At 37.6% G+C, this 23,342-nt stretch overlaps 1 protein-coding gene across 2 annotated transcripts in view; it reads left to right on the top strand.

Annotated features, from left to right (window-relative positions):
• The window catches only part of GYG1 (glycogenin 1), a 17,093-nt gene extending 403 nt beyond the window's left edge, over nucleotides 1-16,690 (top strand). Inside the window, exons 2-8 of one of the 2 annotated variants that reach the window (XM_015637725.3) lie at nucleotides 3,113-3,248; nucleotides 5,136-5,310; nucleotides 5,650-5,812; nucleotides 9,223-9,349; nucleotides 12,510-12,729; nucleotides 13,403-13,453; nucleotides 13,673-16,690. In XM_015637725.3, the coding sequence (XP_015493211.1) occupies nucleotides 3,113-3,248; nucleotides 5,136-5,310; nucleotides 5,650-5,812; nucleotides 9,223-9,349; nucleotides 12,510-12,729; nucleotides 13,403-13,453; nucleotides 13,673-13,834 (1,034 nt within the window). In that variant the 3' untranslated portion in view covers nucleotides 13,835-16,690. The remainder of the gene's footprint in view (nucleotides 1-3,112; nucleotides 3,249-5,135; nucleotides 5,311-5,649; nucleotides 5,813-9,222; nucleotides 9,350-12,509; nucleotides 12,730-13,402; nucleotides 13,454-13,672) is intronic. The other variant, XM_015637724.3, reaches the window with a different exon arrangement.
• Nucleotides 16,691-23,342: the final 6,652 nt, after the last annotated feature.

Genomic DNA, 23,342 nt, shown 5'->3' with positions numbered 1-23,342 from the left:
CGCGGGGGGGGGGTGGGAGCCGTCCCGCCGGGCCTCGCTGTGCGGTTTGAGAGGACGCGCACGGTGTCGGCTCTCTCCGCGCCTACCTCGATGCTCTGCCTCAGGCTCCGTCCCCTAACGGACGGGATGTAGCCGGCGTGGTGAGGAGCAGGCTGGGTCGGAGATGCCACTTGTAGGGCTACAATGGCTCACAGGGAAAAACGCAGCCCTCTCCTGAAACGCCTGAGAGAGCTTGTGATTTCTGTGATTTTGATAGTTTGCAGTGAATGGGTCCTTACCGGCTCTCCACGAACGTGTTGCTTTTTTTCTTCCGTGTTTCTTTTGGTTTTTTGTGGGGTTTTTTTTGGTTGGTTGGTTGGGGGTTTTTTGTTGTTGTTTTTTTTTTTTTTGCGGTTGTTTGTTTTGTTTTGTTTTTCTCCCGATTTTCACATGAAGCTGTCAGGAGATTCGGTTTCATTTTCAGGTCTGGAAGCCTGCAGGAAGTCTGCCCCCCCCAATGCATGTCTTGATAACATGCTCCTGTCTCTCTAGGAATCCCGTACTCAAAAAAAAAGTCAGATATACTAGCACCTAACTCAGAGAATAGGAGGAAAGGCAAGCATCTGTGAACTCTGGCAATGCCTACAAAAAATCTTCCAGGGGAATTTTTAAATGATCTGGGGCAAGCACTCCAATAACCTCCTGCATGCCATCAAATAGAAGATCGCTTTTAGCTCAGACTTCCAGGATGCTTGTGGATTTGTAAGGGCTAGTACAAAACATTGCAAAGAGATATTAGAGCCTGTGACCTGGGCAGCCAAAGAGGTCTCTGAAGTGGCATGGTTTTGTCTGGGTAAGTCAGTTAGGAAGCTGTCTCTCATTCTATGTCGTTTTACAGACATACTGTCACCAAGAGTTAATTCTCTTTCGGGCCTAACAGTGGTTGCTGTGTAAACGCAAGATTCTGTGTTTACAGAGAAGGGGAAAAGGATGAGATGGGAGACCCATACACCTGAAATACCTGTTGCTTAGGTAGAATGGACTAGTCTTTTGCAGATATAACTTCCATAATAAGCACCAATGGGTCTTGCTCAAATTGTAGTGTGGGCTCGTGTACTTGTGAATGTACTTTAGATATAGAATAGAACGTTAAACTTCAAAATTCAAAAATATTTCAAAAATAAAACTTCAGAAAGTTATGCTGACTTAGATGGTCTGCAAATTGGCAATATTCACCTCCTGTCATGCAGTTGTAAAGTTTCCTCCTAGAGTTGAGATGCAGTAGGGGGCTTCTTAGCCTTTACTCCATCATTAAATTGACTTTATTTCTCTGAAAATTTCTCTGTGTGTGATTATTCAGTTTCAAGAAGATGAGAGAGAGTAAAAGTATACCTGCTAACAGGTCAGTGAAGAAAAGACCCGTCTTTCAGTGGCAAGGTCACTTTAAGAATTAGTCTTACACCATTAGGGGAAAAAAAAACAACCAAACAAGCAATGTTCAGATGAATATTGGGCACAATCCCACGTTGTCTACCCTGGACTTTTAGTGAGCTGTCTGAGAGTATAGTTTCAGACTTCCACATATTCAATAGTAACATGCAAATTACCGAGTGAAAAGCCCTGTCCTATTAGGAGGATGTTTATACAACTTAAAATGTTACACACTTGCCCTTTCAAAGAAACATAAAGTTGGTCTGCAGACTTGCTGAATATGAACTAGTACAAATAGGCAGCTAAAAGGGAATTGAAACAAAATATCTTTATTCCTGGCATTATAGAAGCTTTTTTGATCTTTGTGATTGATCACTATAATCTAAATCCCTTGGGACTAGTTGGTTTTGCTGCTAAGCAAAATAGAAGGTTTTGTAGCTGGTCTAGAGATCTTGCAGACCAGGTTTGCAGAGTTTATAGGCAATTATGGTATATGATTGTCTGTCGTTGACTGTTGAGGGGGTATTAACTTAAAAAGATATTGACGAAGACTGCCTTGAGAACTTAAGAGTTGAGCCAAACAACAATTTTTCTGAAAGGAGTTGGTATTTTAATGTTACTACTAGGCTTGATAGTAAGCCTTTAAGTGCCCAGGACTCTCACTCTGTTCTAACCTAGTTAACACCTTCTGTAAAGAGAAAATAAATCAAAGTTGCTAAAATAAATTTGGCTCTTGAAATTCTTTGGAAGAAACTGTTTTGCTGGTAGAGTGAAAAACAGGTTAGTAGAAAAGAGCATGCTTTCTAAAATGATACAACTTTGAAAGGAGGTCTATATGAAAAATAGTTAACAGGGAACTGAAAAACTTTTATAAGGTACTTGTTTGCTTTTGACAGTCCCACTCTGGAAATTTAAAACAACATGAAAGAATGCAAAGCTTGTATAATATGGCTTCAATAAGTACTATATGGCAAAACCATCTCTCTTAAACTGTATTTAATATACAGCTGGAGCAGAAGATTATAGTACCTCTTTTTGTTCAAAGAGCGAAAATTGTTCCTGCAAGTTATAAATTGCTTTTTGTATTACTAGTTACTTGCCATTTAAATCTTGCATTCTTGTGACAGAGCTGCAATCATGGATTGCAGGACAACTCATCTGCAAAATCCTGAGCTAGCAAAACTTAAAACTGTTGTCTAAGATATAATTCAATACTTACTTTCATTTGGAAATGAAATGCAAGTTTTATGTGCTTTAGCTTTGGGGTTGAGAGCTGAACCTAGAGAAACTCTACAAAACCCTACTAACTTTAGGCCAAAAGCATGCCTACTGACTCCAAACACTTTTTGCATAATTGCATATTAGTGGCCAAAGTAGGGCTCTTTAGAATTTGCGACTGTCTCTACATTTGATGTGACTTACTTAACCTGTGGACAAATTTGAACTGGTGTTCTTTTGAAATGGTCTTGATTTTTGTGGGTCATTTTACTGCATTTTGCCATTTGTCAAGTTACCAACAGCAAATATAGGTATGCAAGTAATCTGCTTCATTGAGTCACATAGGAAGGCCCTATATACAGAAGTAAAGGGCACATCTTGGAGGCCTCACAGCATGATTACATAACAATACTAGGTTTAGAATGTATGTCTCTCAGAATAAAGTAGTGGATCATGCTAACTCGACCAAGTTCATTTCTTCCAGACCAGTCTTTTGTGACTCTAGCCACAAATGACTCCTATGTGAAAGGAGCACTGGTACTTGGTTCATCCTTGCAGCAGTACAGAACAACAAGGAAGCTGACTGCACTCATAACTCCTCAGGTCTCAGATCTTATGAGGTAAGGTCACTCACATACTTCAGACTGCAACAGTTGCTGCTGATGTGCAGGTTGTAAAATGAAAGTTAAATTCCTCAACAGTAACCTTTCAAAACTCTGGAAGCTAACAGCTCATTTCAGCTCATTTAATTTATCTGTGCTATCTCGGGTACTGTAAGTCCTTCAAACATGAAGCTTTGTGTTTTGGTGTGTTTTTTTTCTTCCCTGTGATCAGTTAAATAGTCTGCAGTTAGAGCTCTAAACCATGACTTGATACTGATATTTCCACTGGATCTTTGCTCTTTTGTAGTCCTACTTAGAATTATCGAACAATGTGCTACTGCCTGTGCATTTGTTAGTGCTATGTGTGTATGCATGTGGAGGTGGAAGCAGGGAATTGGTATTTATTTGTTTTGCAGAAGTATTCCTCATCGAGATAATATAACACAAGCTCTCTTGAAATCTAGCAGGCACTTCAAATCAAATTTTACCATGAGTATGTCAAATTTTACACTGAGTATATCAAATCAGCAGCTGAACAGAGACTTCTAACGAGGTCACCACAGTACATCAAATGAAGTTAACAGGCTTCCTGCAGCCTCCTTAGAATAGTGTCACTGTGGTATGGACTGGATTCTCTTTCCACATGTAAGAGGGTAAAAAAAAAAAAAAAGACAAACAATGAAACAGTAACTATGGGAACTACACATGACGGGTCAAGATTCTCTGCATGAGGAAGAAATTCTGAAAAGAGTTATCAATATATAGACACAATAGAGAGGTGACTCAATAAAAAAATGCAGTGACTCTCCCTGGAGTCTCCTGGCAGCTAAACAGCCATATCAATATTAAGATGTTGCACATAGGAATATCCATTCCAGCCTACTAGGTGAGTGTGCTCTTTTAAGATGAGCCCTAAATGTATCCATGTGCTAGTGGAAGCCAGCTAGTCCTATGCCCTTAGTCATACCTATGTACTTAGTGGTGTAATTGGAACTTGCATTTCTCGCCCTATCTCCACTAGCAAAGTATGCCTGAAGTTCAGAAGCACTGTCCACACCGAACTGTCGGTACAAAGACTGCCTTGCAAAGCAGAGTTCCAAAACTCATTTGCAAGCTCTGTGACGCAAATTGTACTGGTAGTTGCTGAGCATTCAAGATACGCTGTAGAATAGTAAGACTTTACTGATGTTTCCTGTTTTAAGCAGGACCTTAACACCTTAATCTCTTGAACTAATGGTAATGCTCTATTGATGGTAAAGCAAATGATATCTGGCACAAATTTTCACTAAACTGCCTGAAAGTTTGTCACTCTCTAGCGAATACGATACTGGCTCAAAACATTTCTGTACCCACAGCCATGACTAAGTCAATCTTGGAAATATTTTATGGGATAAAGAAAGGTTTAGCGACTGGGTCTAGTCAGATGTCTCAAATGTCCTAGATGTCACAAATCCAGAACACTGTAAGTATTGCATAAAATTGTGTCTCAGCAGTAGCTACTGTCCTGCTCAAGCTAGTCTAACAGCTTCCCATTTCTTAACTGCCTGCTCAGAGCTCAGAGTAGACTGTTAAATCTGAATCTGGATGGAAAAAAAAAAAAAACCTTTGTAGAAAGTTTCTTTTACATAGCTGTGACTTACTGGACTTGATAGCAATGGCAACTAAAACTCTGTGGAAGAAAAAAAAACCCAAGAGACTTCTCTGTTCCCCAAAAGTTTGTACATTGCAAACTTTGTGGCAGACAGGTGTACTTGTGTGTTCCAACGTATGCAGTCAACTCCTGCCTTTTTTCAACAAGAAATGTTGCCAGGTTCCCTGCTATTCCACTTCTTTTATGGAATCTGTCATGTGGTCTGTTGTTGTAGTAACACTAGAACTAAATCTTGCCAATTGACTCTTCCCCAGGAGAGTGCTGGAAAAAATCTTTGATGAAGTCATATTGGTAAATGTCTTGGATAGTGGGGATTCAGCACACTTGGCGTTAATGAAAAGACCTGAGCTGGGTGTCACACTAACAAAACTTCACTGCTGGGAACTGACACAGTTCTCAAAATGTGTTTTCATGGATGCAGACACAATGGTAAGTGCTTGTGTCCCATGTATCAGGGTGTATCACATGACCTAGTATCACAGTTGTTGGATTTTTTCCTGTGGGTTGTTTTTGGCTTTTTTTAAGCATAGGGGTAATAGAAACCTTTTACCAGATTGACTAGTACCAGTAAGAATGTGTGTGCCTTTTAAACTAAATTTAACTGTAATGAAGTCTGTGGGGACTATTTCTGTAAAGTATTGTCTTTCATAAGGTGAACACTGACACAAGAACTTTCATTCATGTCTTAATGTTGATGCTAAAATCCATTAAAATGTGATACCACAATTCCGAACCTAAAAGCATCTTTTTAAACTCCTTTACAATTAGGTTTTGTCAAATATAGATGAGCTTTTTGAGAGAGAAGAGCTGTCTGCAGCACCAGATCCAGGCTGGCCCGACTGTTTTAATTCTGGAGTTTTTGTTTACCGACCTTCCATTGAAACATACAGTCAGCTGTTACAGTTTGCCACAGAGAAAGGCAGCTTTGATGGTATGTATTAATTTGTATGTCAGTGTAAGTATACCAAAATGGTGACAGTAGTTGGGATGGCTCAGTAACGACATATACATCTCAAGGGGAGTCTATATGATAGAATTCTTAACACAACTATGCAAAAACTGTATCCTTCTCAGAGGCTATCATTACCATATGTAGTCAAACAATTTTTTCAGACTTTGTGAAATAAAAACAAGAGTTTGGCCTCCAGGCCAAAAGGTGTAGAATCATATAACAAGAAATGAAACTCCACTACTACGCTTCAGACATTCCTAATGCTCAAGGCTTGAATGTTCCATACTAAGCTGCTATAGAAAAAAATAGTTCTCTTTACCAATATCAAGTGCATGTGGTAGCCTTGGCTGCTTCCCACTATAGGTTACTTGGGATCAGCCACTGTACCAGGTTTAAGCTTGAGAATCCCAGTTCTGCTGTCCTGTAAGTCTACTAAATCTGTCACTGTCACAGTAAATGAGTATGTTGTTTGGAGACAACTATAGTTAAAGGCTTCTGATTATCACTGTTTCCTGTCAATTTCTTTATTTAACTACTGTGGTACAAAACAAAGTCTAAATTAAAAAACTATAGAAAATTATGTAAATAAGACCATAAAATGGAACTCTCGGATTGAAGGTAATGAGCTAGCCCATTGATTTACCTCTCAGTACTTTGTGAAAAGTAAAATACCCAGATGTCACTCCTGGTCTGCAGAATAATCCTTGTTACTGTAACGACTCTTGTGTGTGGCCTTCTAAAGAACATTAATCAGTTGCATGCTTAATGCCACCTAATGAAAATGAGTACTGTAGTGTAATAAAGGTCTGTACCTTGCTGTGCAAATTGACCACCAGCTGTGGGAAAATCTATAGCATAATTCTGAATTGTTGCATTAAAACAAACAAAATCCCCAAAACCAAACAAAAAAAAAACAAACAATCACCCCCTCCCACACCCTCCCCCGAAAAAAACCCCAACCCCCTCCCCCCCAAAAGCAAGCAAACAAAAAAAACCCAAATGAATAGAATTGCTACTACAATATGCTTTCTGACTTGAAAGCTAAAGCCACGCAATGGTAAAGCTTCTGTCTTAAATGCAAAGCAACTGTTGCAGCACCTAACAGCAAAAAAAGTGGGTTAATTGTTTAGGTATCAAATTCCTTGAACTGTTATTTGTACTTCAGCTTCAAAATTTACTTAGTTTTTATTAAATGGTAGCACTGATGTGAGGAATGAGACCATGAAGACCTAGACCATCTGTATAAGCTATTGCCTAGCTTGGGAACTTGATAGGGAGAAAGGGACTTGAAAATTAAATTGACTTAGAGAGTAATAAAAGGGTCTAGGAAATTTAGTAAGAGAAACCTGTGAAGGGTCACTGCTTTTAATAGGACAGAGGGATGCAAAGTTAACCTACCAAACTATGTGTAGTTGAAGTAAAGCTGTAAGTTCCTTGTTTGCAGTAGGAGTAACTAGGGAATGGAAGACCTTCTAGAATATTTCTTGCATGTATTAGCGAACAGCTGCCTCGTATGTAGTGATGTTGTCCAGAAATGGCAGAATGATGGCTACTTATATAGACATCTACTGTGTCTCTCTAAATTTCACCTTTCTAGATAATAAAGAGCATGTCATGCAACTACTCTAGATAGCATCTAAAAGTGGTGGATGGGGAAAAAAAGCTTGGTTTCAGAAGAAATCTGGTAGTACTGCTACCTTAGGAATGTTGCTATGTCTTAGACAATCCTCTGGGTCTTTAGCCTTGGATCCAAAATAGTTGCTTTTACAGTCTTGCTGTATTGTACCTTCATATGTATCTGTAACTATGTAGTTAATATAAGCACTGCCTGATTTTTCACCTTATGTCTGAGATCCTGTTTATATATATAAACAACACTCCTGTTGAAGTCTGAATTAGGACAGCTAGATGCTGCTTTCATTGTCTGCTTTGGCACAAATGCATGTAATCTGAAGAAAAAGTCGAGTACGTAAAACAATCCAAGCAAGAGCAAGTCCTGTAGGGTAAGTTAAGTACACTGTTGCTGCCCCTTAGGTTCTTTTATGATGGATACAAGTTCTCCAAAAGTGCTTTCCTTCCTTTATGGATTGAGAGGCAAGTCACAGGTTTGAAATTACTAGACTGAGTCTCCAGGCTGTTTCTCACTCTGCAATCTGCATGTATGCTGACAGCTGTAACAGGATACCTAGAATTTATATTTGTCAGTGTACTGTCTGTACATCTAAGTTTATGCCCAGCCTCTAGATACTTCAGCTGCAGAAAACAAATTCTGCTCAAACAGCACTGATGGTATAAACCTTAATGCTGCCCTAAATCGAATCATAGGCCAATAAAAACCTTTTCCTGAGTCAGCAGAGACAGAGTGCTTGAGAAAACTCAAGATTGAAATGAAACATTGCCTACTAACTTAAGCTATCCATTTATCTACTCTTTAGTAATGCTATTTGTGAATGCTGTGAAAGAATACAGCAAGTGAAAGTTGGAGGACTCCCTTCAATCTCCTTGATAAGAGGAATTACCATTTAAAGACTATTCATATTCATTGTGATAAAGAATGAATGGATATAGGTAAATAGGTTTTTACTTCTCATTTGCTGCTTATAAACTAGTCTAGTCTGCTCTGGTCTGAAGGCTATATTTATTTTTTTAGCTAATCTACTACTGAGATACCAAACAACTTCAGACTCACTTAACCTTGTAACAACTAACTACCTGCAAACTAAGAGGTGACCTCCTCTGAACACAGATTGCTGTGGTTAGTCAGGAGCTTTTTACTACATTTAGTGGTTAGTCAGGAGCTTTTTACTACAGAACTAGAAACACCTATTGTCTGTTAAGGAATGTAATGGAGTTTTACTAGAGTTGTCATAATTACATGTGCTTTTCTTATCAGATCAGTGTGGAGGTAGATGCATCTGGGACTGCAGGTCTAACAGGCCACCGATACCCTAACTCTGTCAGTGAGATTATGTTGGTTTCATGCATTTGTAAACATAAGCAATAAAACTAGTTGCCATTTCATCTTCTGAGCTGCAGTTTTCCTGAAGCTGACCAGTGCTCAGTTAAACTGTTTTATTGTGGGAGTTTTTTTGCTGCCTTATACAGATTGAATTTAAGGTGTAAAAGAAACTGAATGGCAGAGTTTGTGAGCAGCCTCCTATCTTTTAACAAAAGTATCCTCATCACACTATTTCATTCTCTCTGCATTTTTGGAATATTTAGAGGCTGCAAGGTTTACAGGGCTGTTCACAAATAGAACTGTAGTACTCTGTGCCAGACTTCTACAGGACATGATAACTGCGTTACCAAACCTTACTTAGTAAGGTGACTGAAAAAGATCCTTGAACAGCTGTCTGATGCTCGTAGCCTATTAATGCTTTCTCTTTTAGGTGCAGATCAGGGGTTATTAAACACCTTCTTCAGCAGCTGGGCAACAACAGACATGAGCAAACATCTACCGTTTATATATAATTTGAGCAGCACTTCTGTATATTCCTACCTTCCAGCATTTAAAGCGTAAGTTGAAAACTTCAAGAAGACTTTCAGAGCATACATAAACTAATTTCTTGTAACAGAATGAGCAGGCATGATGTGAGCTTTCACAGGTTTTCTAGAAGGAGACTGTTCCTGTCACTCAAAATATCACCATTTTTTCTCTTAAAAAAAAGGTTGAATTGATGAAAGTCAAATGAATCATCTCAAGATAAACACAGAGAGACAGCTGTATCTGTAGCTTAAACCATTCACCCCTGGTGAAACGCTGAAATTGATTTAGAGTAAGCACCTTTGACAGGTCACTTGCAAAAGGAAACACTCTTCCAGTATTGGATACAGGCTAGTACAGTTCTAACCAATGGCAGTAGGCTCTTCAATCAACTTGAGCTGAACTTCAGCATGTCACTGGTGGTATCCTTCCCACTTAGATAACTTGCCATTTCTTCTCTCCAATTATTTAGGGTATTTGACAACCAGTAGTTACAGTTTCATCTAGTCAACCTATACCATTTAAATAAGTGTGGTGAACAAAAATTTGTATCAAGCTAGAATTCTCTCCTAATGGTCCTTCTAGACCACTGTCAGTTCCTTAAGTAACAGCAAGATGAAAGAAAGAATACAGCCAACCATAAATCATTGCGTGTTTCCTCTGTGACAAAAGTTGTAGCCTCCCTAGCTAGCAGCACTAGTTTGGCATGTGAGTAAACTGTATGTCAGAGGCAGGGTTGTTGACTGTTTTAACAATCCAGGAGAAAGGGGGCGGGGGGGGGGGAAGAAGGGAAACTGAAGCATTACACAGAAACTCTTTATCTATTATGAGCTACAGAAGTTGGAGGCAAGGGAAAGTGCTAAGTGCATAAAAACAATCTGATCTCTGAATGACATCAGGTTTCTAGTGTCTAAAGCAGCAGCTGGCATAAGCAGGGCTTGCTGGCTCAAGATCAAACTATGTCTTGTGATCAGAATACTGTTTGGAATCTTGTCATGCTGAAAGTGGAACACTTATTTAAAGAAATATATGCAAGCCTCAGAATGACTAAGTAGCTGGATAGCATTGGATAAACTAACGTCTATTGTAGAGTAGGCTCTCTTTCCATGGCTGGCTGTTAGTCACATGACCTTAATTTTACAAATTACTTTGTTGCCAAGAAAGACTAATTGGATCTGAGGAGCTCCTGACAAAATTTCTCTTTAATTGATCAAATAGCTTACTTAACTGAATTCATCAGACCTTCAAAAACAGAATGCTGGAAGTGCAGCCCTTGTAACATTCCCTGCTCAATAGGTGGAACAAGTTCCCTTGGTTAGATCAGCAGCTATGCTCCTGATAATCAGCAGTTGGAATATAGTGAAATTTAAACCTACTGACAGCAATAGCTAAGTTTTTTGCAGCTTTGTACAGCGAGACTAGATTTCACAGCAGTCTCAGTAATCCTTTTTCCAAAGGAAAATGCCAATTCATGACAAATGCTCTCTAACTTCAAAACATTGATGAAGGACTTTTCTGGGAGATGTGGAAAGACAGATTAGTTGCTGAGGCCAGTGTGGACATAAAGCTTCCTAACAGTTGAGCTTAATGTCAAAATAAAGTATTGCAGGTCCAGAAAGTACCTAGAAAGCAGAGGCTGAAAACATTGTAGAAGCTTGGCATCTCTTGTTCTGACTGTAAGTGGACAGGATACCAAGAGGACACTTCACCCTTTGCAACAAATGTCACATGATACTTCTTATGCATTCTGTTTTCTAGCTTAACTTCCCTTGATTTTTGAACAGTAAGTTTCTTCAGAACAGCAACAGCCTAAGATGCTGAAGAGGAAAACTTGGATTGTTTAGTACTGTGACAGCTAATAAAACTAAGGTGGTCCCCTTATGCTAAATCTTGACTTTTGGGGTTTGAAGTTAAAGTCCAGTAACTGATCTCTTGAAGACATTTGTTTTTCCTGCAGTTAATGCAAGTATTTGGCCTTTCATACACACACAAGTCTTTACTCTGCAAAGATCAGTTGTATTCAACACATTAAACATGAACATTGAAATACAGTCAGGAGCCTTAAAACAATATGAAACCCATAACCCCATCCAAATGCAGACTTGGTTTGAATATTCTATGGCTTTTGAAATACACCTATATCGTCTCCATACATAAAAGTCTAATGTCTGAGTCCTGGTCAAAATGACCAGCATCTGCTTAATAAAATGTTAGGCAAGCTACTTAACGTTACTCTCCATTTTGGTCATGTTATATTGACAAGAAAGCCTGATATGATATAAACTGAACTAGGCGAGATAGTCATTGTTAGCGGAAAGACCAGTATTGCATGGTCACAAAGTTGGATCAAGCTGAAACCAAGTTCTGGAACTGTAAGAGAATGACATGAATGTTGTCTCTTTCAGTCTTAAGTTCTTTACTTAAGAAGAGGTGCATCTCATCTATACTTTTAATATAGAACAACATACTGATAACAGTTGGGACAAAGCTGGAAGTCCACAGTGAAAATGGAGTTTACATAGTTTCAAAAAGAAATGAAAATAACCCACCACCAAACCCACCCATGGCTGCCCTAAGGTTATTTAGGAAGTAAGGGTTGTCTAGCAAGACCCCACTGCACCCAGGTCAGGAGTCTTCTAAAATGCCTTGGTTACACAAAGTTATTATTTTGCAGGGACATGGTCTCCTTGCAGCAGAGCCATCCAATGATCCATTTCTACAGGGCTATAAACTGAAAGGGTAACTCTAAACGCTAACCCTTCTCCACATAATACTTGTAATGCTTAACTCTCTGGCTTGCTGACTTTGGAGTAGAATCTTTTTCACTTTTAAAACCAGTTCCGATTGCAACGGCTGCTTGTGACTGCTCTCTCCCGAGCTATGGACGTGACATCCTAAAGACGTGAGTTGTCCGTAAGTATTTAAATAGCCCAGACCATTAGGTTTTGGTTGTATTCTGACTAGTGTAATGTAGAATTCAGTTTGCATTTTTTCTATTGTATTGCAATGCTTTCAGTCCCAATAGGCACTGGCAGTTTGATCATTTAGCATTTAGCCTCCTAAAAATATTAATATTTCTGTGTTCTGGAAAAATACAGACATAGCAGGTTAAAAAGAGTTATGTCTGCCAGTCAAAATTCATTTTCTAGACACATGTATAAACTGACTCGTAAACTTTTTTCTGCCCAACAGGTTTGGTGCAAATACTAAGGTAGTGCATTTCCTGGGAAGTACAAAGCCATGGAACTATACATATGACTCCAGAACAAAAAGCATAAAGGGCAACATGGACGACCCTAAAATAGTTCACCCAGAATTCCTCAACATGTGGTGGGATACCTACATAGCCAATGTTTTACCATTACTAGAACAGCATGGAATTGTTAAAGATATTACTACAGGAGTAAATATGGTATGTTCTTTAGTAATCTTGTATATCCATACGTAAGCATGGATGACAGGTTATTTACCATTGCATCAATTTCTCTTCCCTCTGTCCATCTCAGAGCATGGGTGTGGTTTAGTTTGTGGGATGCAGGGTATTTTAGTTTTGTCCTTTTAAGCTTGGAATAAATAATAACTACAAAAGAGAAGCATGTTAGACAGGTCTTGGACATAGCTGTATGCTTGCCTAAAACAAACTATGTACATTGTTAATGTTGCACCAGGTCTTTCACTGGTAACTTCTTGGATGTAGTTACTTCTTTAATGTGTACAGAGAAGGGCCTAACTCTTAATGTGTTGCAGCTAATAAGGTTCTCAAGTAGAAGAACCTCAGTTCAGCATGCAAATATGTATATACAGATTTTGCATGGTGGATCACATTTAGGTAAGCCTAGGATAACTTGAGAATCAATACTTATATCAACAGGCAGTGATGAATGCCAATACTTATTAACATTAAAGGAATGCTTCTAATTCTAGTTCTCATACACAGAGTTTAGTAGCCTGCATCTGGCTGCAGACTTCTTAGTCTTAGTACATGGACCAGTTTAAGTTCTCAGCCTTTCTAAGAGCAAAGTTACCGATCTCTTAAGATGTGCTTCTCTTGGTAATCTTGCATCTTTCTAACAAACTATTTGCAGCTATCGGGCTTGGTCTATACTCTGGCTTTCTCTTGTGGCTTCTGTAGAGAGGTATGAAGAACTTAAACTTTACTTTTTTTTTTCTTTTTCCCTTGCTAACTTCTGTAACTCTGCTTTGTTATTTTTCTAGGAAGGCTGCACAATCCCTACCCATTGGCAATGCTTGCTACTGTGCATGATAATATCTACTTTGTTGTCCCATTCTATGGCCTGTTGCTAGCTTTAGCTTTACAAAGTATTTCTATATTTTAACTCTACCTTTCCTTTTAGGCAGAAGTTACAGAGGCAGTGTCCCACGTGTCAGTATCACCATTATTATCCACTGAATCTTCAGAAGAACGCAAGGAACGGTGGGAACAGGGCCAAGCTGACTATATGGGAGTGGATTCCTTTGACAACATCAAGAAGAAACTTGATACCTACCTTCAGTAGAAGTGCCTGACTCAAACAGTGGTGATGCAAGGACTTATTCCAGAACTAACAGCTAGAAAGGTATAGATGGTGGTCAGTTACACTTGCTAGTAGCTTGAGGAAAAACTTCTTGGCTGAAGGCCTCTGCAGTGCTACAGATGAAGACTGAGCAAAAGCTAGGAAGCAGAACCCTTGGGCCACCTATTACTGCCCAATTTCCAATTCTCCTTACTAGATAAAACCAGGTATTTTCAGCTTAAAATTTCTTCTGTTTTGATCAATTGGCTCAACATACTCTTTAAACTGGGTTTGTTACTTCACCTCATTAAGGTGATTAGCATTGATTCCTTTGCTTGCTGTTTTAGATGTAAAATCTAATTCATGGGATTGCTCATACACTGGAGTGGTAGCCATTCTGCTTTACCATAGATGTATTAATGACACTGGAATACATACAGTTGTAACAGTAATAGCACTGCTTTGCTCTTCCAGTCACAATTGCACTGAAATTTTGACCAGGTTCTTACGCACAGTGCCTGCAGCATGGCAGAATGCGTTTTTCAGTTCTGTATACTATGGGACTAGTAAACTGAGTTTTATCTGTTCCTTGCAATGTTGCACTTGATACAAAAATAAAAAGTCGTCATGCATTTGTCTTCCCTAAACTCTTGAGCAATTAAAAAAAAGGAGCTCCAAAGCAGCCTAACTAAAATATTTAACAGGTATAAATACCTTAAGCTTTGCTGATGCTACTCAAGCTCTCATTAGCAAATGTCCAGCTTTTAGTTTGTAATTATTTAGAAGTATTTAGTCATTTGCCAGGGAGCTGTTTGGGGCCAATCCCCGTATTAGCTTGCCATAAATATAGGACAGGGCACTGGAGGAAGTACCTGCTGAAGCTGTTTACATTCATAACTTGAAGTCTGAGAAGAAGGTATCTTTCTTTCAAGTGGCTAAGGAAACATCATCCCTAATGTAAGCCCTGTATGCTGAACTTAGTCCCAAACACAACAGTGACACTGCTTTGGCAAGGAAAGACTATGTAGTTGCTTAAGTAACTGAATCTACCCTGGTAAGGAAATCTACTCTTTCCATGTGTAAAGCCAGTAAAAGAAAGTGCTTTTTTTGCTACACTCAGGCTACGTGTACTCCAAGACACATAGAAAAGCAGTAAAAATAAAGCATACTGATGACAGAGATTAGCTGTCATCTGTACTGAGGTTTAGATCTATCCTTTAGCCAAAAATCTAAACAGAACAAAATCATTGTTCTTTGACAGCTGGACCTTGTACTAATCCAGAAACACTAAGAAAATATTACTTCATTATTTCCTAGTAAAGGAGGACTTTGGCTGGAATCTGGTGATGGTGTTAAACCTTTAGCCTAGAGATAAAATAAAGAATGAACAAGGACTCACCATTTGCTGGTAAAGCAGAAGACATAATACAAGTATAAGGGTTGGTCTGTTTTAACTTGTTTTCACTAGTTAATTTACTCTTGATTTAATTGGTCACCATTTAGGAAAAATGCTAAAAGATGAGGTTCAAACCAAAGTAGCTTGTAGCTACCTGAACTCCCACTTGTAACTAGCCGTTTCCTGTATGGGTTTTTCTTTTGCTGTGTTTTTGTTGTTTGTTTGTTTGTTTTTTTCAATGGATAAATTTGAAGTTGTATGAAAGCAGGAGGGATTGCTAGTTACAGTCTGTAATGACAAAAATATACTTTATCAAACAAATATTGGAGAGTTCTGCATACTCAAAGACTACTCTATGGAAAATGGTAAAATAATCTTTTTAAGAGAAACACTAAATTTTCCTCCCCTTGTCTGTATTCATACTTGAGAATAGGCACGTTACTTATTTTTAAGCTTAGTGGGAGAGAACCAAGAAAGTATGAAAGTATGACATTTATCACCTGCCTGAAAATTTGGTTTAGCATGTAAGTTTTTTTACGTTAATACAATAAGATGAGGAGAGATGCTGAATAAGATGAAAACCAGTATGTTTTGGGTTAACAGGTACAGTTAGTGAAGAAAGATAACCTGTGAAAATAATTCTGTTGTAGCCTCTGTAACTCATAGTATGCTCAAAGCCTCAGGAAAGGTATGACATCTATACCAAATTCTATGCAGCTTGTTTTCAATAAAATGACCTTTATGTCATTATTTGCCACTATTTCCTTCACAATTGCTGCAGACAGCTCTTTGCAGAAAAGCAGAGATGCCTTTTTATCCTTTGCAATAGCATCACTTGATACATCAAGCACTTTTCTGCACTAATCTGAAGGTACTCAAAACAGCACTATACTCTAAACATCATTATTCAGAATAATGACAGCACTGCTTAGATTGCAACTCAAATATTGGAACTTCATTTGCCATTGTGAAGCCTACAACACCTATAAGGTGTTCCTTAAATGGTGACAACTCAGAGCAACTCTTAAAAGCTTAAGAAGCATTTTTTCCATATACATCTTTATTTTATGTATAGGGTTAAAAAAAACCCAAAAAAAACCCCAAACAAATAAGCAAAACCAGAATGACAGACTATTGACTCAATCTTTGGAGTTATAAATAATTACAAAAACTCACTTCTAGAACATACTGTTTAAACTCCACAAAAGAGAATGCCAAAAGCCAAAGACTGCTTACAGATCATAAAAAGCAGAAAAAAAGTCCAAACAGCCAAAACACCAAGGTGTTTAACCACCTGCTTACTGAACATCTCCATCAACTCAGACAGGAGTTTTCTGTGCTTAGCTTTTACCTCTTTTTTCTCAGATACATTAATGGCTTTCTTGGGAGAGACCATAAAGCTTTAGTAGTACCTTTAGTAAATTATATGTGGCTTTGGAACATGGAAATAATAATCTAATAGACAAAAAAAAACCACATTCTAGTAATTGTGTTCAGTTGTTTTCATAATCACAATAATTGTTTTCATAATCATACTATGCCAAATGTCAGCATACTTTCACATAAATAATGATGTAGCTTGATTAGTCAGAAATGGCTCTCTTCCCTGTGAAATTTTTACTTGGAAAATGGATATAACAGAAAAAAAGGCCAAATCCCCCCTTCATAATTGCAAATTATTTTTCCAGTTTATCTCTAAATATCAAAATCTGAACGAGAACAACGCAAAGAAAATTTAATTTAGATAAACTCCATGCAAAAAAACCCAAAAAACCAAAAAGAAAAAAAAAATCCCAAAAAACCCCACTCAAAACCCACCTTCAATCAGGTTTAGCTCTGTTTTGTTCTTTTTCAGCTTTTCAGTGACAGTCAGATACTGGGGTTCATGCTGTCTTCCATCGTTCATGTTCTTGTAATTCTTTCTCTAACAGACTTAAAGTATGCCTCTCTCCATAGCTAAGGTGCTGGCTCTGCAAAAACTGCATCAGTTTGTTAGTTTACTTGTTTTTAATTCCTTTCTCACTCCTTTCATTAGCTCGCTTTCTCCAAATAGTAGAAATCTTCCCTTTATTTCTCAGTCCTTTTCCATTTCCTATGCTTGCAATTCATCTTGTAATCAGTAGGCCGATATTCTCAGACATAAGAGGTGAAAGGCTTTACAAGCTTTACAGACTCCATTTCTCTGCTGCCAAGTACACCTCCCAAATGTACAGGTGTAGTTTACTAAATTCTTCCTCCATAAGTCAAGTGGCATGCAGATCAGCATTCCATTAAGACACATGTATGGAAGTGAAAAACATCATTTTTCCATTACAAGAGGAAAAGCAGTACAGGAAGACTGTTATATAGCTGGCAGCTATTAAATAATTTTTTGTTTTAATTTATTTTGCAAGGACTAACTTCCTCACTGACACGAGTGGATTAGATTCTACTTTCAATATAGCACAGTCTTATTGTTCAAAATGTCTATTGAAATTGCTAGCTAGATAGCATGCTGTCAATACATGCCTATGATTCTAGCATTATTTAACTATTACTTTGTAAACACGGCGACAAGGGTTGTAAAGCAGTTGGAGGAAAAGGTGAGGTGTTTGAATTTTTTGTGGTTTTTTTCTTTTAGGCATTTATTGTTAGGACATCTATCTTTTCTTTGCTTTATTAGAAGAGGACCTGGCTTCAATTTTTCAAGTAATATTTTTGTGATAGAATATTAACAAGCCAGGCTAGCTGCTCTTCCACAGCTAAACTAGCTGCTATGACTGACAAGAGCATTCTACATACCTTCAAGATAATGAACTGTAACAGCCAGGCTAACCAACAGATCTACTACCCCATTTGACTCACTCCAAATAGCTCAACAGGGACATTTAATTTCTTATATTAAAATCTTACAATCCAAAGCACACTTCAACAGTCACTCCACAATTTAGTTTTACTGATGAGACTGTGATGGCACAATTATTTTTAAAATACCGTAAAGCTTCTTGGAAAATAATTATTTATTCATAACCAGAACGCTGTTGGGATCATCTTTCAATTCACCTTAGTAATTACAGCATTATTCACGCAACACCTGTCAAAACACTGGTCTTCTGCAGTGGGATTCCAAGCTATTAGAAGCAGCAATGAATAAGTTAAATAACCTCCCTTCAAAACACAGTAGTATGCACATGGCATCACAAAGCAGATACTGTACCACCACCTCTTGAACAAATATTACCTGCAAATGAATTACTCCCTGCCTAATGTCTTATTCTTTAAGTATCCCGCTATAAAGAAAGCTTTGAGAACATCTGGTTATATGTTCATAACAAGCAGGAACTTCAGGTAAATGCTTTAAAAACAGAGTTTGTCAGGAGTCTAGGAGACATCAAAACAATCCTGTTATTTTAATTCTGAAACAAACACTGCATATACTAACTGCCTCAGTACCTGATGGCAAAATCTAAATCAGTTGGACACAGTCAGTTACTTAACAGTAAATTGGACTCTTAAAAAAGCCCACATATACTTTCGTTAGTATATACAATAATCACCATGTTATGTAAACAAGAAATTTTGCTGAACACAGAACAAGTGTAGCTGTTGCTATTTGTACTTTGAATGTAACATTAAATGTAAGGATCTGTGAAATGCAAAGTCTGTGCTCTGCATTTTCCCAGAATGTTTTATCTATCTAAAGGTACAGCACTACTAGTTCTTAGAGAAGAGATACTTAAATCTACATGAACTGTAATAATGTTCTGTCTCTGATAAGCAAGTCTTGTGCAGTGGGCTCGCCTTGTCATGTCACCCACATACTGCAAGTTGTCTAAGAATTCTTCTTAATAACTTATTTTAGATTCTAAAAACCTCTGATGTCTATGCACACTCAAAGACATCGAGCTACAAAATAAAAGCCAAACAAATCTTATTTCTCCAACCTATGGTAGTAAGCAAAACAGCAACAAATTATGTATTTGTCACTGCAAGATGAACATTCCTGGCAAGCTATATATGGCACACTCTTCTATTATTAATCTCACTGTATGAGAACAAAATGATGTCTGGAGGAAAGACCTAGCCCAAACATGCAGAATTCTGTTCCAGTCTATTTTTGCTGTAGTTAAGAAAGACTGAGGTGTACAAATTTCAGTCTTCCCTCATCAGTCCAGCACAGGAAAAGTGAATTGCAGTACTTCTATACATTTCTGCAGTATCCCATACAAAGGATACTGTATTTTACATTGGAAAATACTAAAAAAACTGAGCCTTGGAGAAACATCTGTATATTGGTGGTACTCTCACATTAAAGGTTTGTATTTCTTTCTAAAGGTGAGAATTCTGCATCTATGATTGTATTTAAACAAACAAACAATTTTAAAAGTGGGGGGAGGGAAAAAGTAATCTATGGTTGGATAAATATTCTTCTCTTGCACTGTGGTATTACACCTCTCAGAGAAGGAATGCAGACCTCCAAATTATAGCTCTACGATAAATCCACAGAATTTGAAAAACTGGTTACTCCACTGGTATTTCTGCTTCTTAAATCCTATTATTGCTGTTAGTACGCTTCAAGGAATGCTAAGGCATGAATGAATCTCATTCGGCCCTGATTATTCCAAAGGGAGATCATGAAGATCACGTGGGCCCACTGCTTCTCCATCAAACACAAGCAGTCAACCACTGCCACTTGGGATAGTCACCATCACAGGACAGCTACCAGCATGATGGTAAGTTGCTGTTCAGTGGTGCATACAAGCAGCAATTATATTTGACCCTGAGTTGTTAGGTATACCTATAGATTGTAGATGGCTTGGTGTTAGCAATGCTTAGTTTCTTTTCTTAAAACTGCTTGCCACAATACGATGAATTCACTATACCTCATTTGTTATCTTCACAGAAGATTAAAATTCTCTTGCAGTTTCCACAAGTATTCAGAGAGTTCTTTAAGAAAAAAAAAAACAAAGCAGCAGTCAGACTCATTGGCATTATGGTAGTGTAGGTCTCTTCCAACTGAATGAATCAATGCAGTCCATACACAGACATATTGCAATTAATGAACAAATTCTTCCATGGCAACTACTCCAACTCTATACTCTTACTCATAGTTAATTTCTTTCATTTATTAAATAAATAGCTTTTATCTTCATGCTGTTACTATTACTGGCCTGATGTCCAAGCCAGTGCTTTTCCTTTACTATTTGCGGTGACAGATGCACAAGTCCAAAGCTAAATTATTATTTTAATTTACTCTGTTTCTTTCAAGTGCAGATTTTGTTTCCATTTCCAACTGCCAAAAAACTTGAGAATTATATCAGAATGAACAGGGGGAAGGGAGGAAGTGAATAGAAAACCCTTAATCTGGTACAATGACACAACACATGAACCAATTTTGCTAAGAATACAATTTTGCTATCAATAAAGGTAATTTACATTTTTATTCCTTACAAATAATTTTGCATTTCTGAGTGCTTTAAAGAAAGGAAAAAAAACTTCCTAAATGTAGGTATTACCAGTACCCCATGACCACAAAAGGTAACCTCAGACTAATGTCTTAATTTATAAATGTGTCACACCACTCTGTTAGTAGTACTACTAGCATTCTTTCCACTTACATGGACTTAAATGGACAGCACAAAAATACAGTGTTAAAACAAGAAGATACTAGGGAAACAAATGAAGAAAAGTCATATTTATCTTTTAAACAGATACTCATTAGTGTCCTTCTTTCTCAGATGGGCTTTCCATCTGCCTCTTAGGAAAACACCAAAGAGGCTTCACCTAGATTAGGCCATACCATTATGAACAGCTCATTACCCACGGGATCCATTAAAAACACTAGGAAAGCTGCTATCACATTTAATCCAACTCCACCCACTTTCAGAGACAAAAGCATTATAGTTCAGGACCCTGCCTGGTTGCTTTGGAAACAACAAATTGCTTTCATGCTTTTCTTCTGTGCCATTGACCCATCCAAATGAGTAAAGGCAAACCCTGATTCTCTAAAGAGAAAGTAAAAATGTTCAATTTAACAATCCATTTTCGGTGACAACAGGAAATAAATACATTAAAATCCTACCTCTGCTTTGAAATGTATATTTAAAAATGCTGTTTTCTTTGAGAGATCTTTCTAAAACACCATAAAGACACATGTTTATTAAAAATAACATCAATTCTACTTACTTCAAACAGTTTTCTATCAGTGATAAGAAAGTTATGAACTGAGAAGCAACCAGACATTTAGCAGCTGGACTTAACCCTCTGTAGTTCTACTAAAGTATGCACATGAGCATTTATCTGAAATCAAATAAAGTATTTATCTGAAATGAAAGGAACTTTTTCTGGCTTGGCTAGAGTCCATTCCTACAGATGGCTTTGATGAAGTTCACGTCAATTGAGAGAAATCACCATTCAGTAATACCTTTTAAATTAACGAATCTTGAATTCTGTGGGTAGGCTTTCTTCTAACTTCCATAGAAAAGGAAGGTTTCAGCCTTTTTAGTAGTCACAAACTACAGGCTGATTGAGAGTGCTTTGAGAAGGAGGATTCTCAACCCATTTTCCAGACATACTTCACGTTGTCAAAAGTCTGCAAGTCCTCTATCTCCAGGGTACATGGAAAATAGGAATAAAGTACTGGAACTTCAGAAAATAAGGCTTAAGCAATGGACAGCCTAAAGGCTGATCTACCGTAGCAATACGCAAGAAGTAAGAAAGGCTTCCCCCAGAAATACTGAGGCAAATAAGGTATGCACGACCTTAGGTGGTGGCTTAGGTTGGCTATGTATGACAGGGGCACAAGGAGGCACCAGAAGCTCTCTTGGAACCAACATGAGAACAAAAGGAACAAGGAATTGGATTTGAGCCAGAAGATCACTGCTAGTTTTCTCAGTAAGGTTTAGCTATGATGATGTAAAGAACCACTAACTAGAGAATGAAAGTAACTGAACCAGCTAAAAAAGAAAAAAAAAAGAAAAAAAATTTTGATTTATTTTAGAGCACAGTGTCTGAAATTAGTTATTAGGACTCCACAAGAAGATTTTTAGGGAATAAATTTGTAACCGACATTTAAAAGAACAATTTCTTCATTAAAAGTGTAAGACATAATGTTTCAGAAAAGCAATCTCAAAATGAAAAGGCCAAAGTACAAGCAGGAAGATACAAATTCTGGCAGCAAATGAGAGTGAGGCAAAGAAAAATGATGTGACAGACCTTGAGAAACAAATCACAAAGTAAAAAAACAATATTGCAATGTTTTTTCTGACAAGTGTTGGATTGAACCTATGCCCATTTAGTTTTCCCCTCTGGAGCAGAATATATATTGCATAACTAAGATTTAAGAAAGAAGGATTTATTTAGATTTTGTTTTCAAAAGTAAATTAAGGTTTGAGTAAGTTTCAGTGGTTATAAAACTGCTCTATCTTCAGAAACCGAAACAAAATGCAAAGCTCTTTACCGGAAGTTTTTATGTACCGAACAATTCCCAGCATCAAATTACATCTGGCGTTCCTTTTGTCTTGTTTCCCTGCTGGAAAATTTGTTTGTAGTGTGATTTTAGTACGCATTTTCTTCTGTGTTGGCTAGACATGCTGCACAGACTTCTAAATAATAATTTGAACTGTGTTATCCATATGTATAATATGTTTAGTATAATTACACAATTATAGAGTATGGTCTACAAAACCATAATGAAAACTAAATAAAACACAATAGAATGCACCTTTGAGCTAGCTATCCTCTCCTGATAAGGCTTCTTTCCATTACTGGAGTCTATTTCCTTTTCTAAGGGACCATTCCACCAAGTTGTCTACTTGAAGCTCATTCTTACAGAGAGGGCATTTGGCTGTGCAAAAGCCCCAAAAACATTAAAAGAAACATATTAAATCTAGTTATTTATAGTGAATGATAAATAGCACCTTTACAAAGCACCTTTTATGCATTTTTTATTCTGATGTTCATGTAAAAAAATTCTCAAGGATTCATTCTTGTAACACACTGTCATTTCTGATGTGACAGTGAAAACATTTTATTTGTAAGAACATTAACATGACATAAATACTCAGCCTTCCTTAAAAATGAAGTGGTCTTTCTGAGCATATTTATATTGAAATGAGTAGCTCGAGGTTTTAAAGC

The sequence above is a fragment of the Parus major genome, chromosome 9 (genome assembly GCF_001522545.3).
Source record: "Parus major isolate Abel chromosome 9, Parus_major1.1, whole genome shotgun sequence".
NCBI lineage: Eukaryota > Metazoa > Chordata > Aves > Passeriformes > Paridae > Parus > Parus major.
Note: the sequence above shows the minus strand (reverse complement) of the source record. Positions and strands in the feature narration are given on the sequence as shown.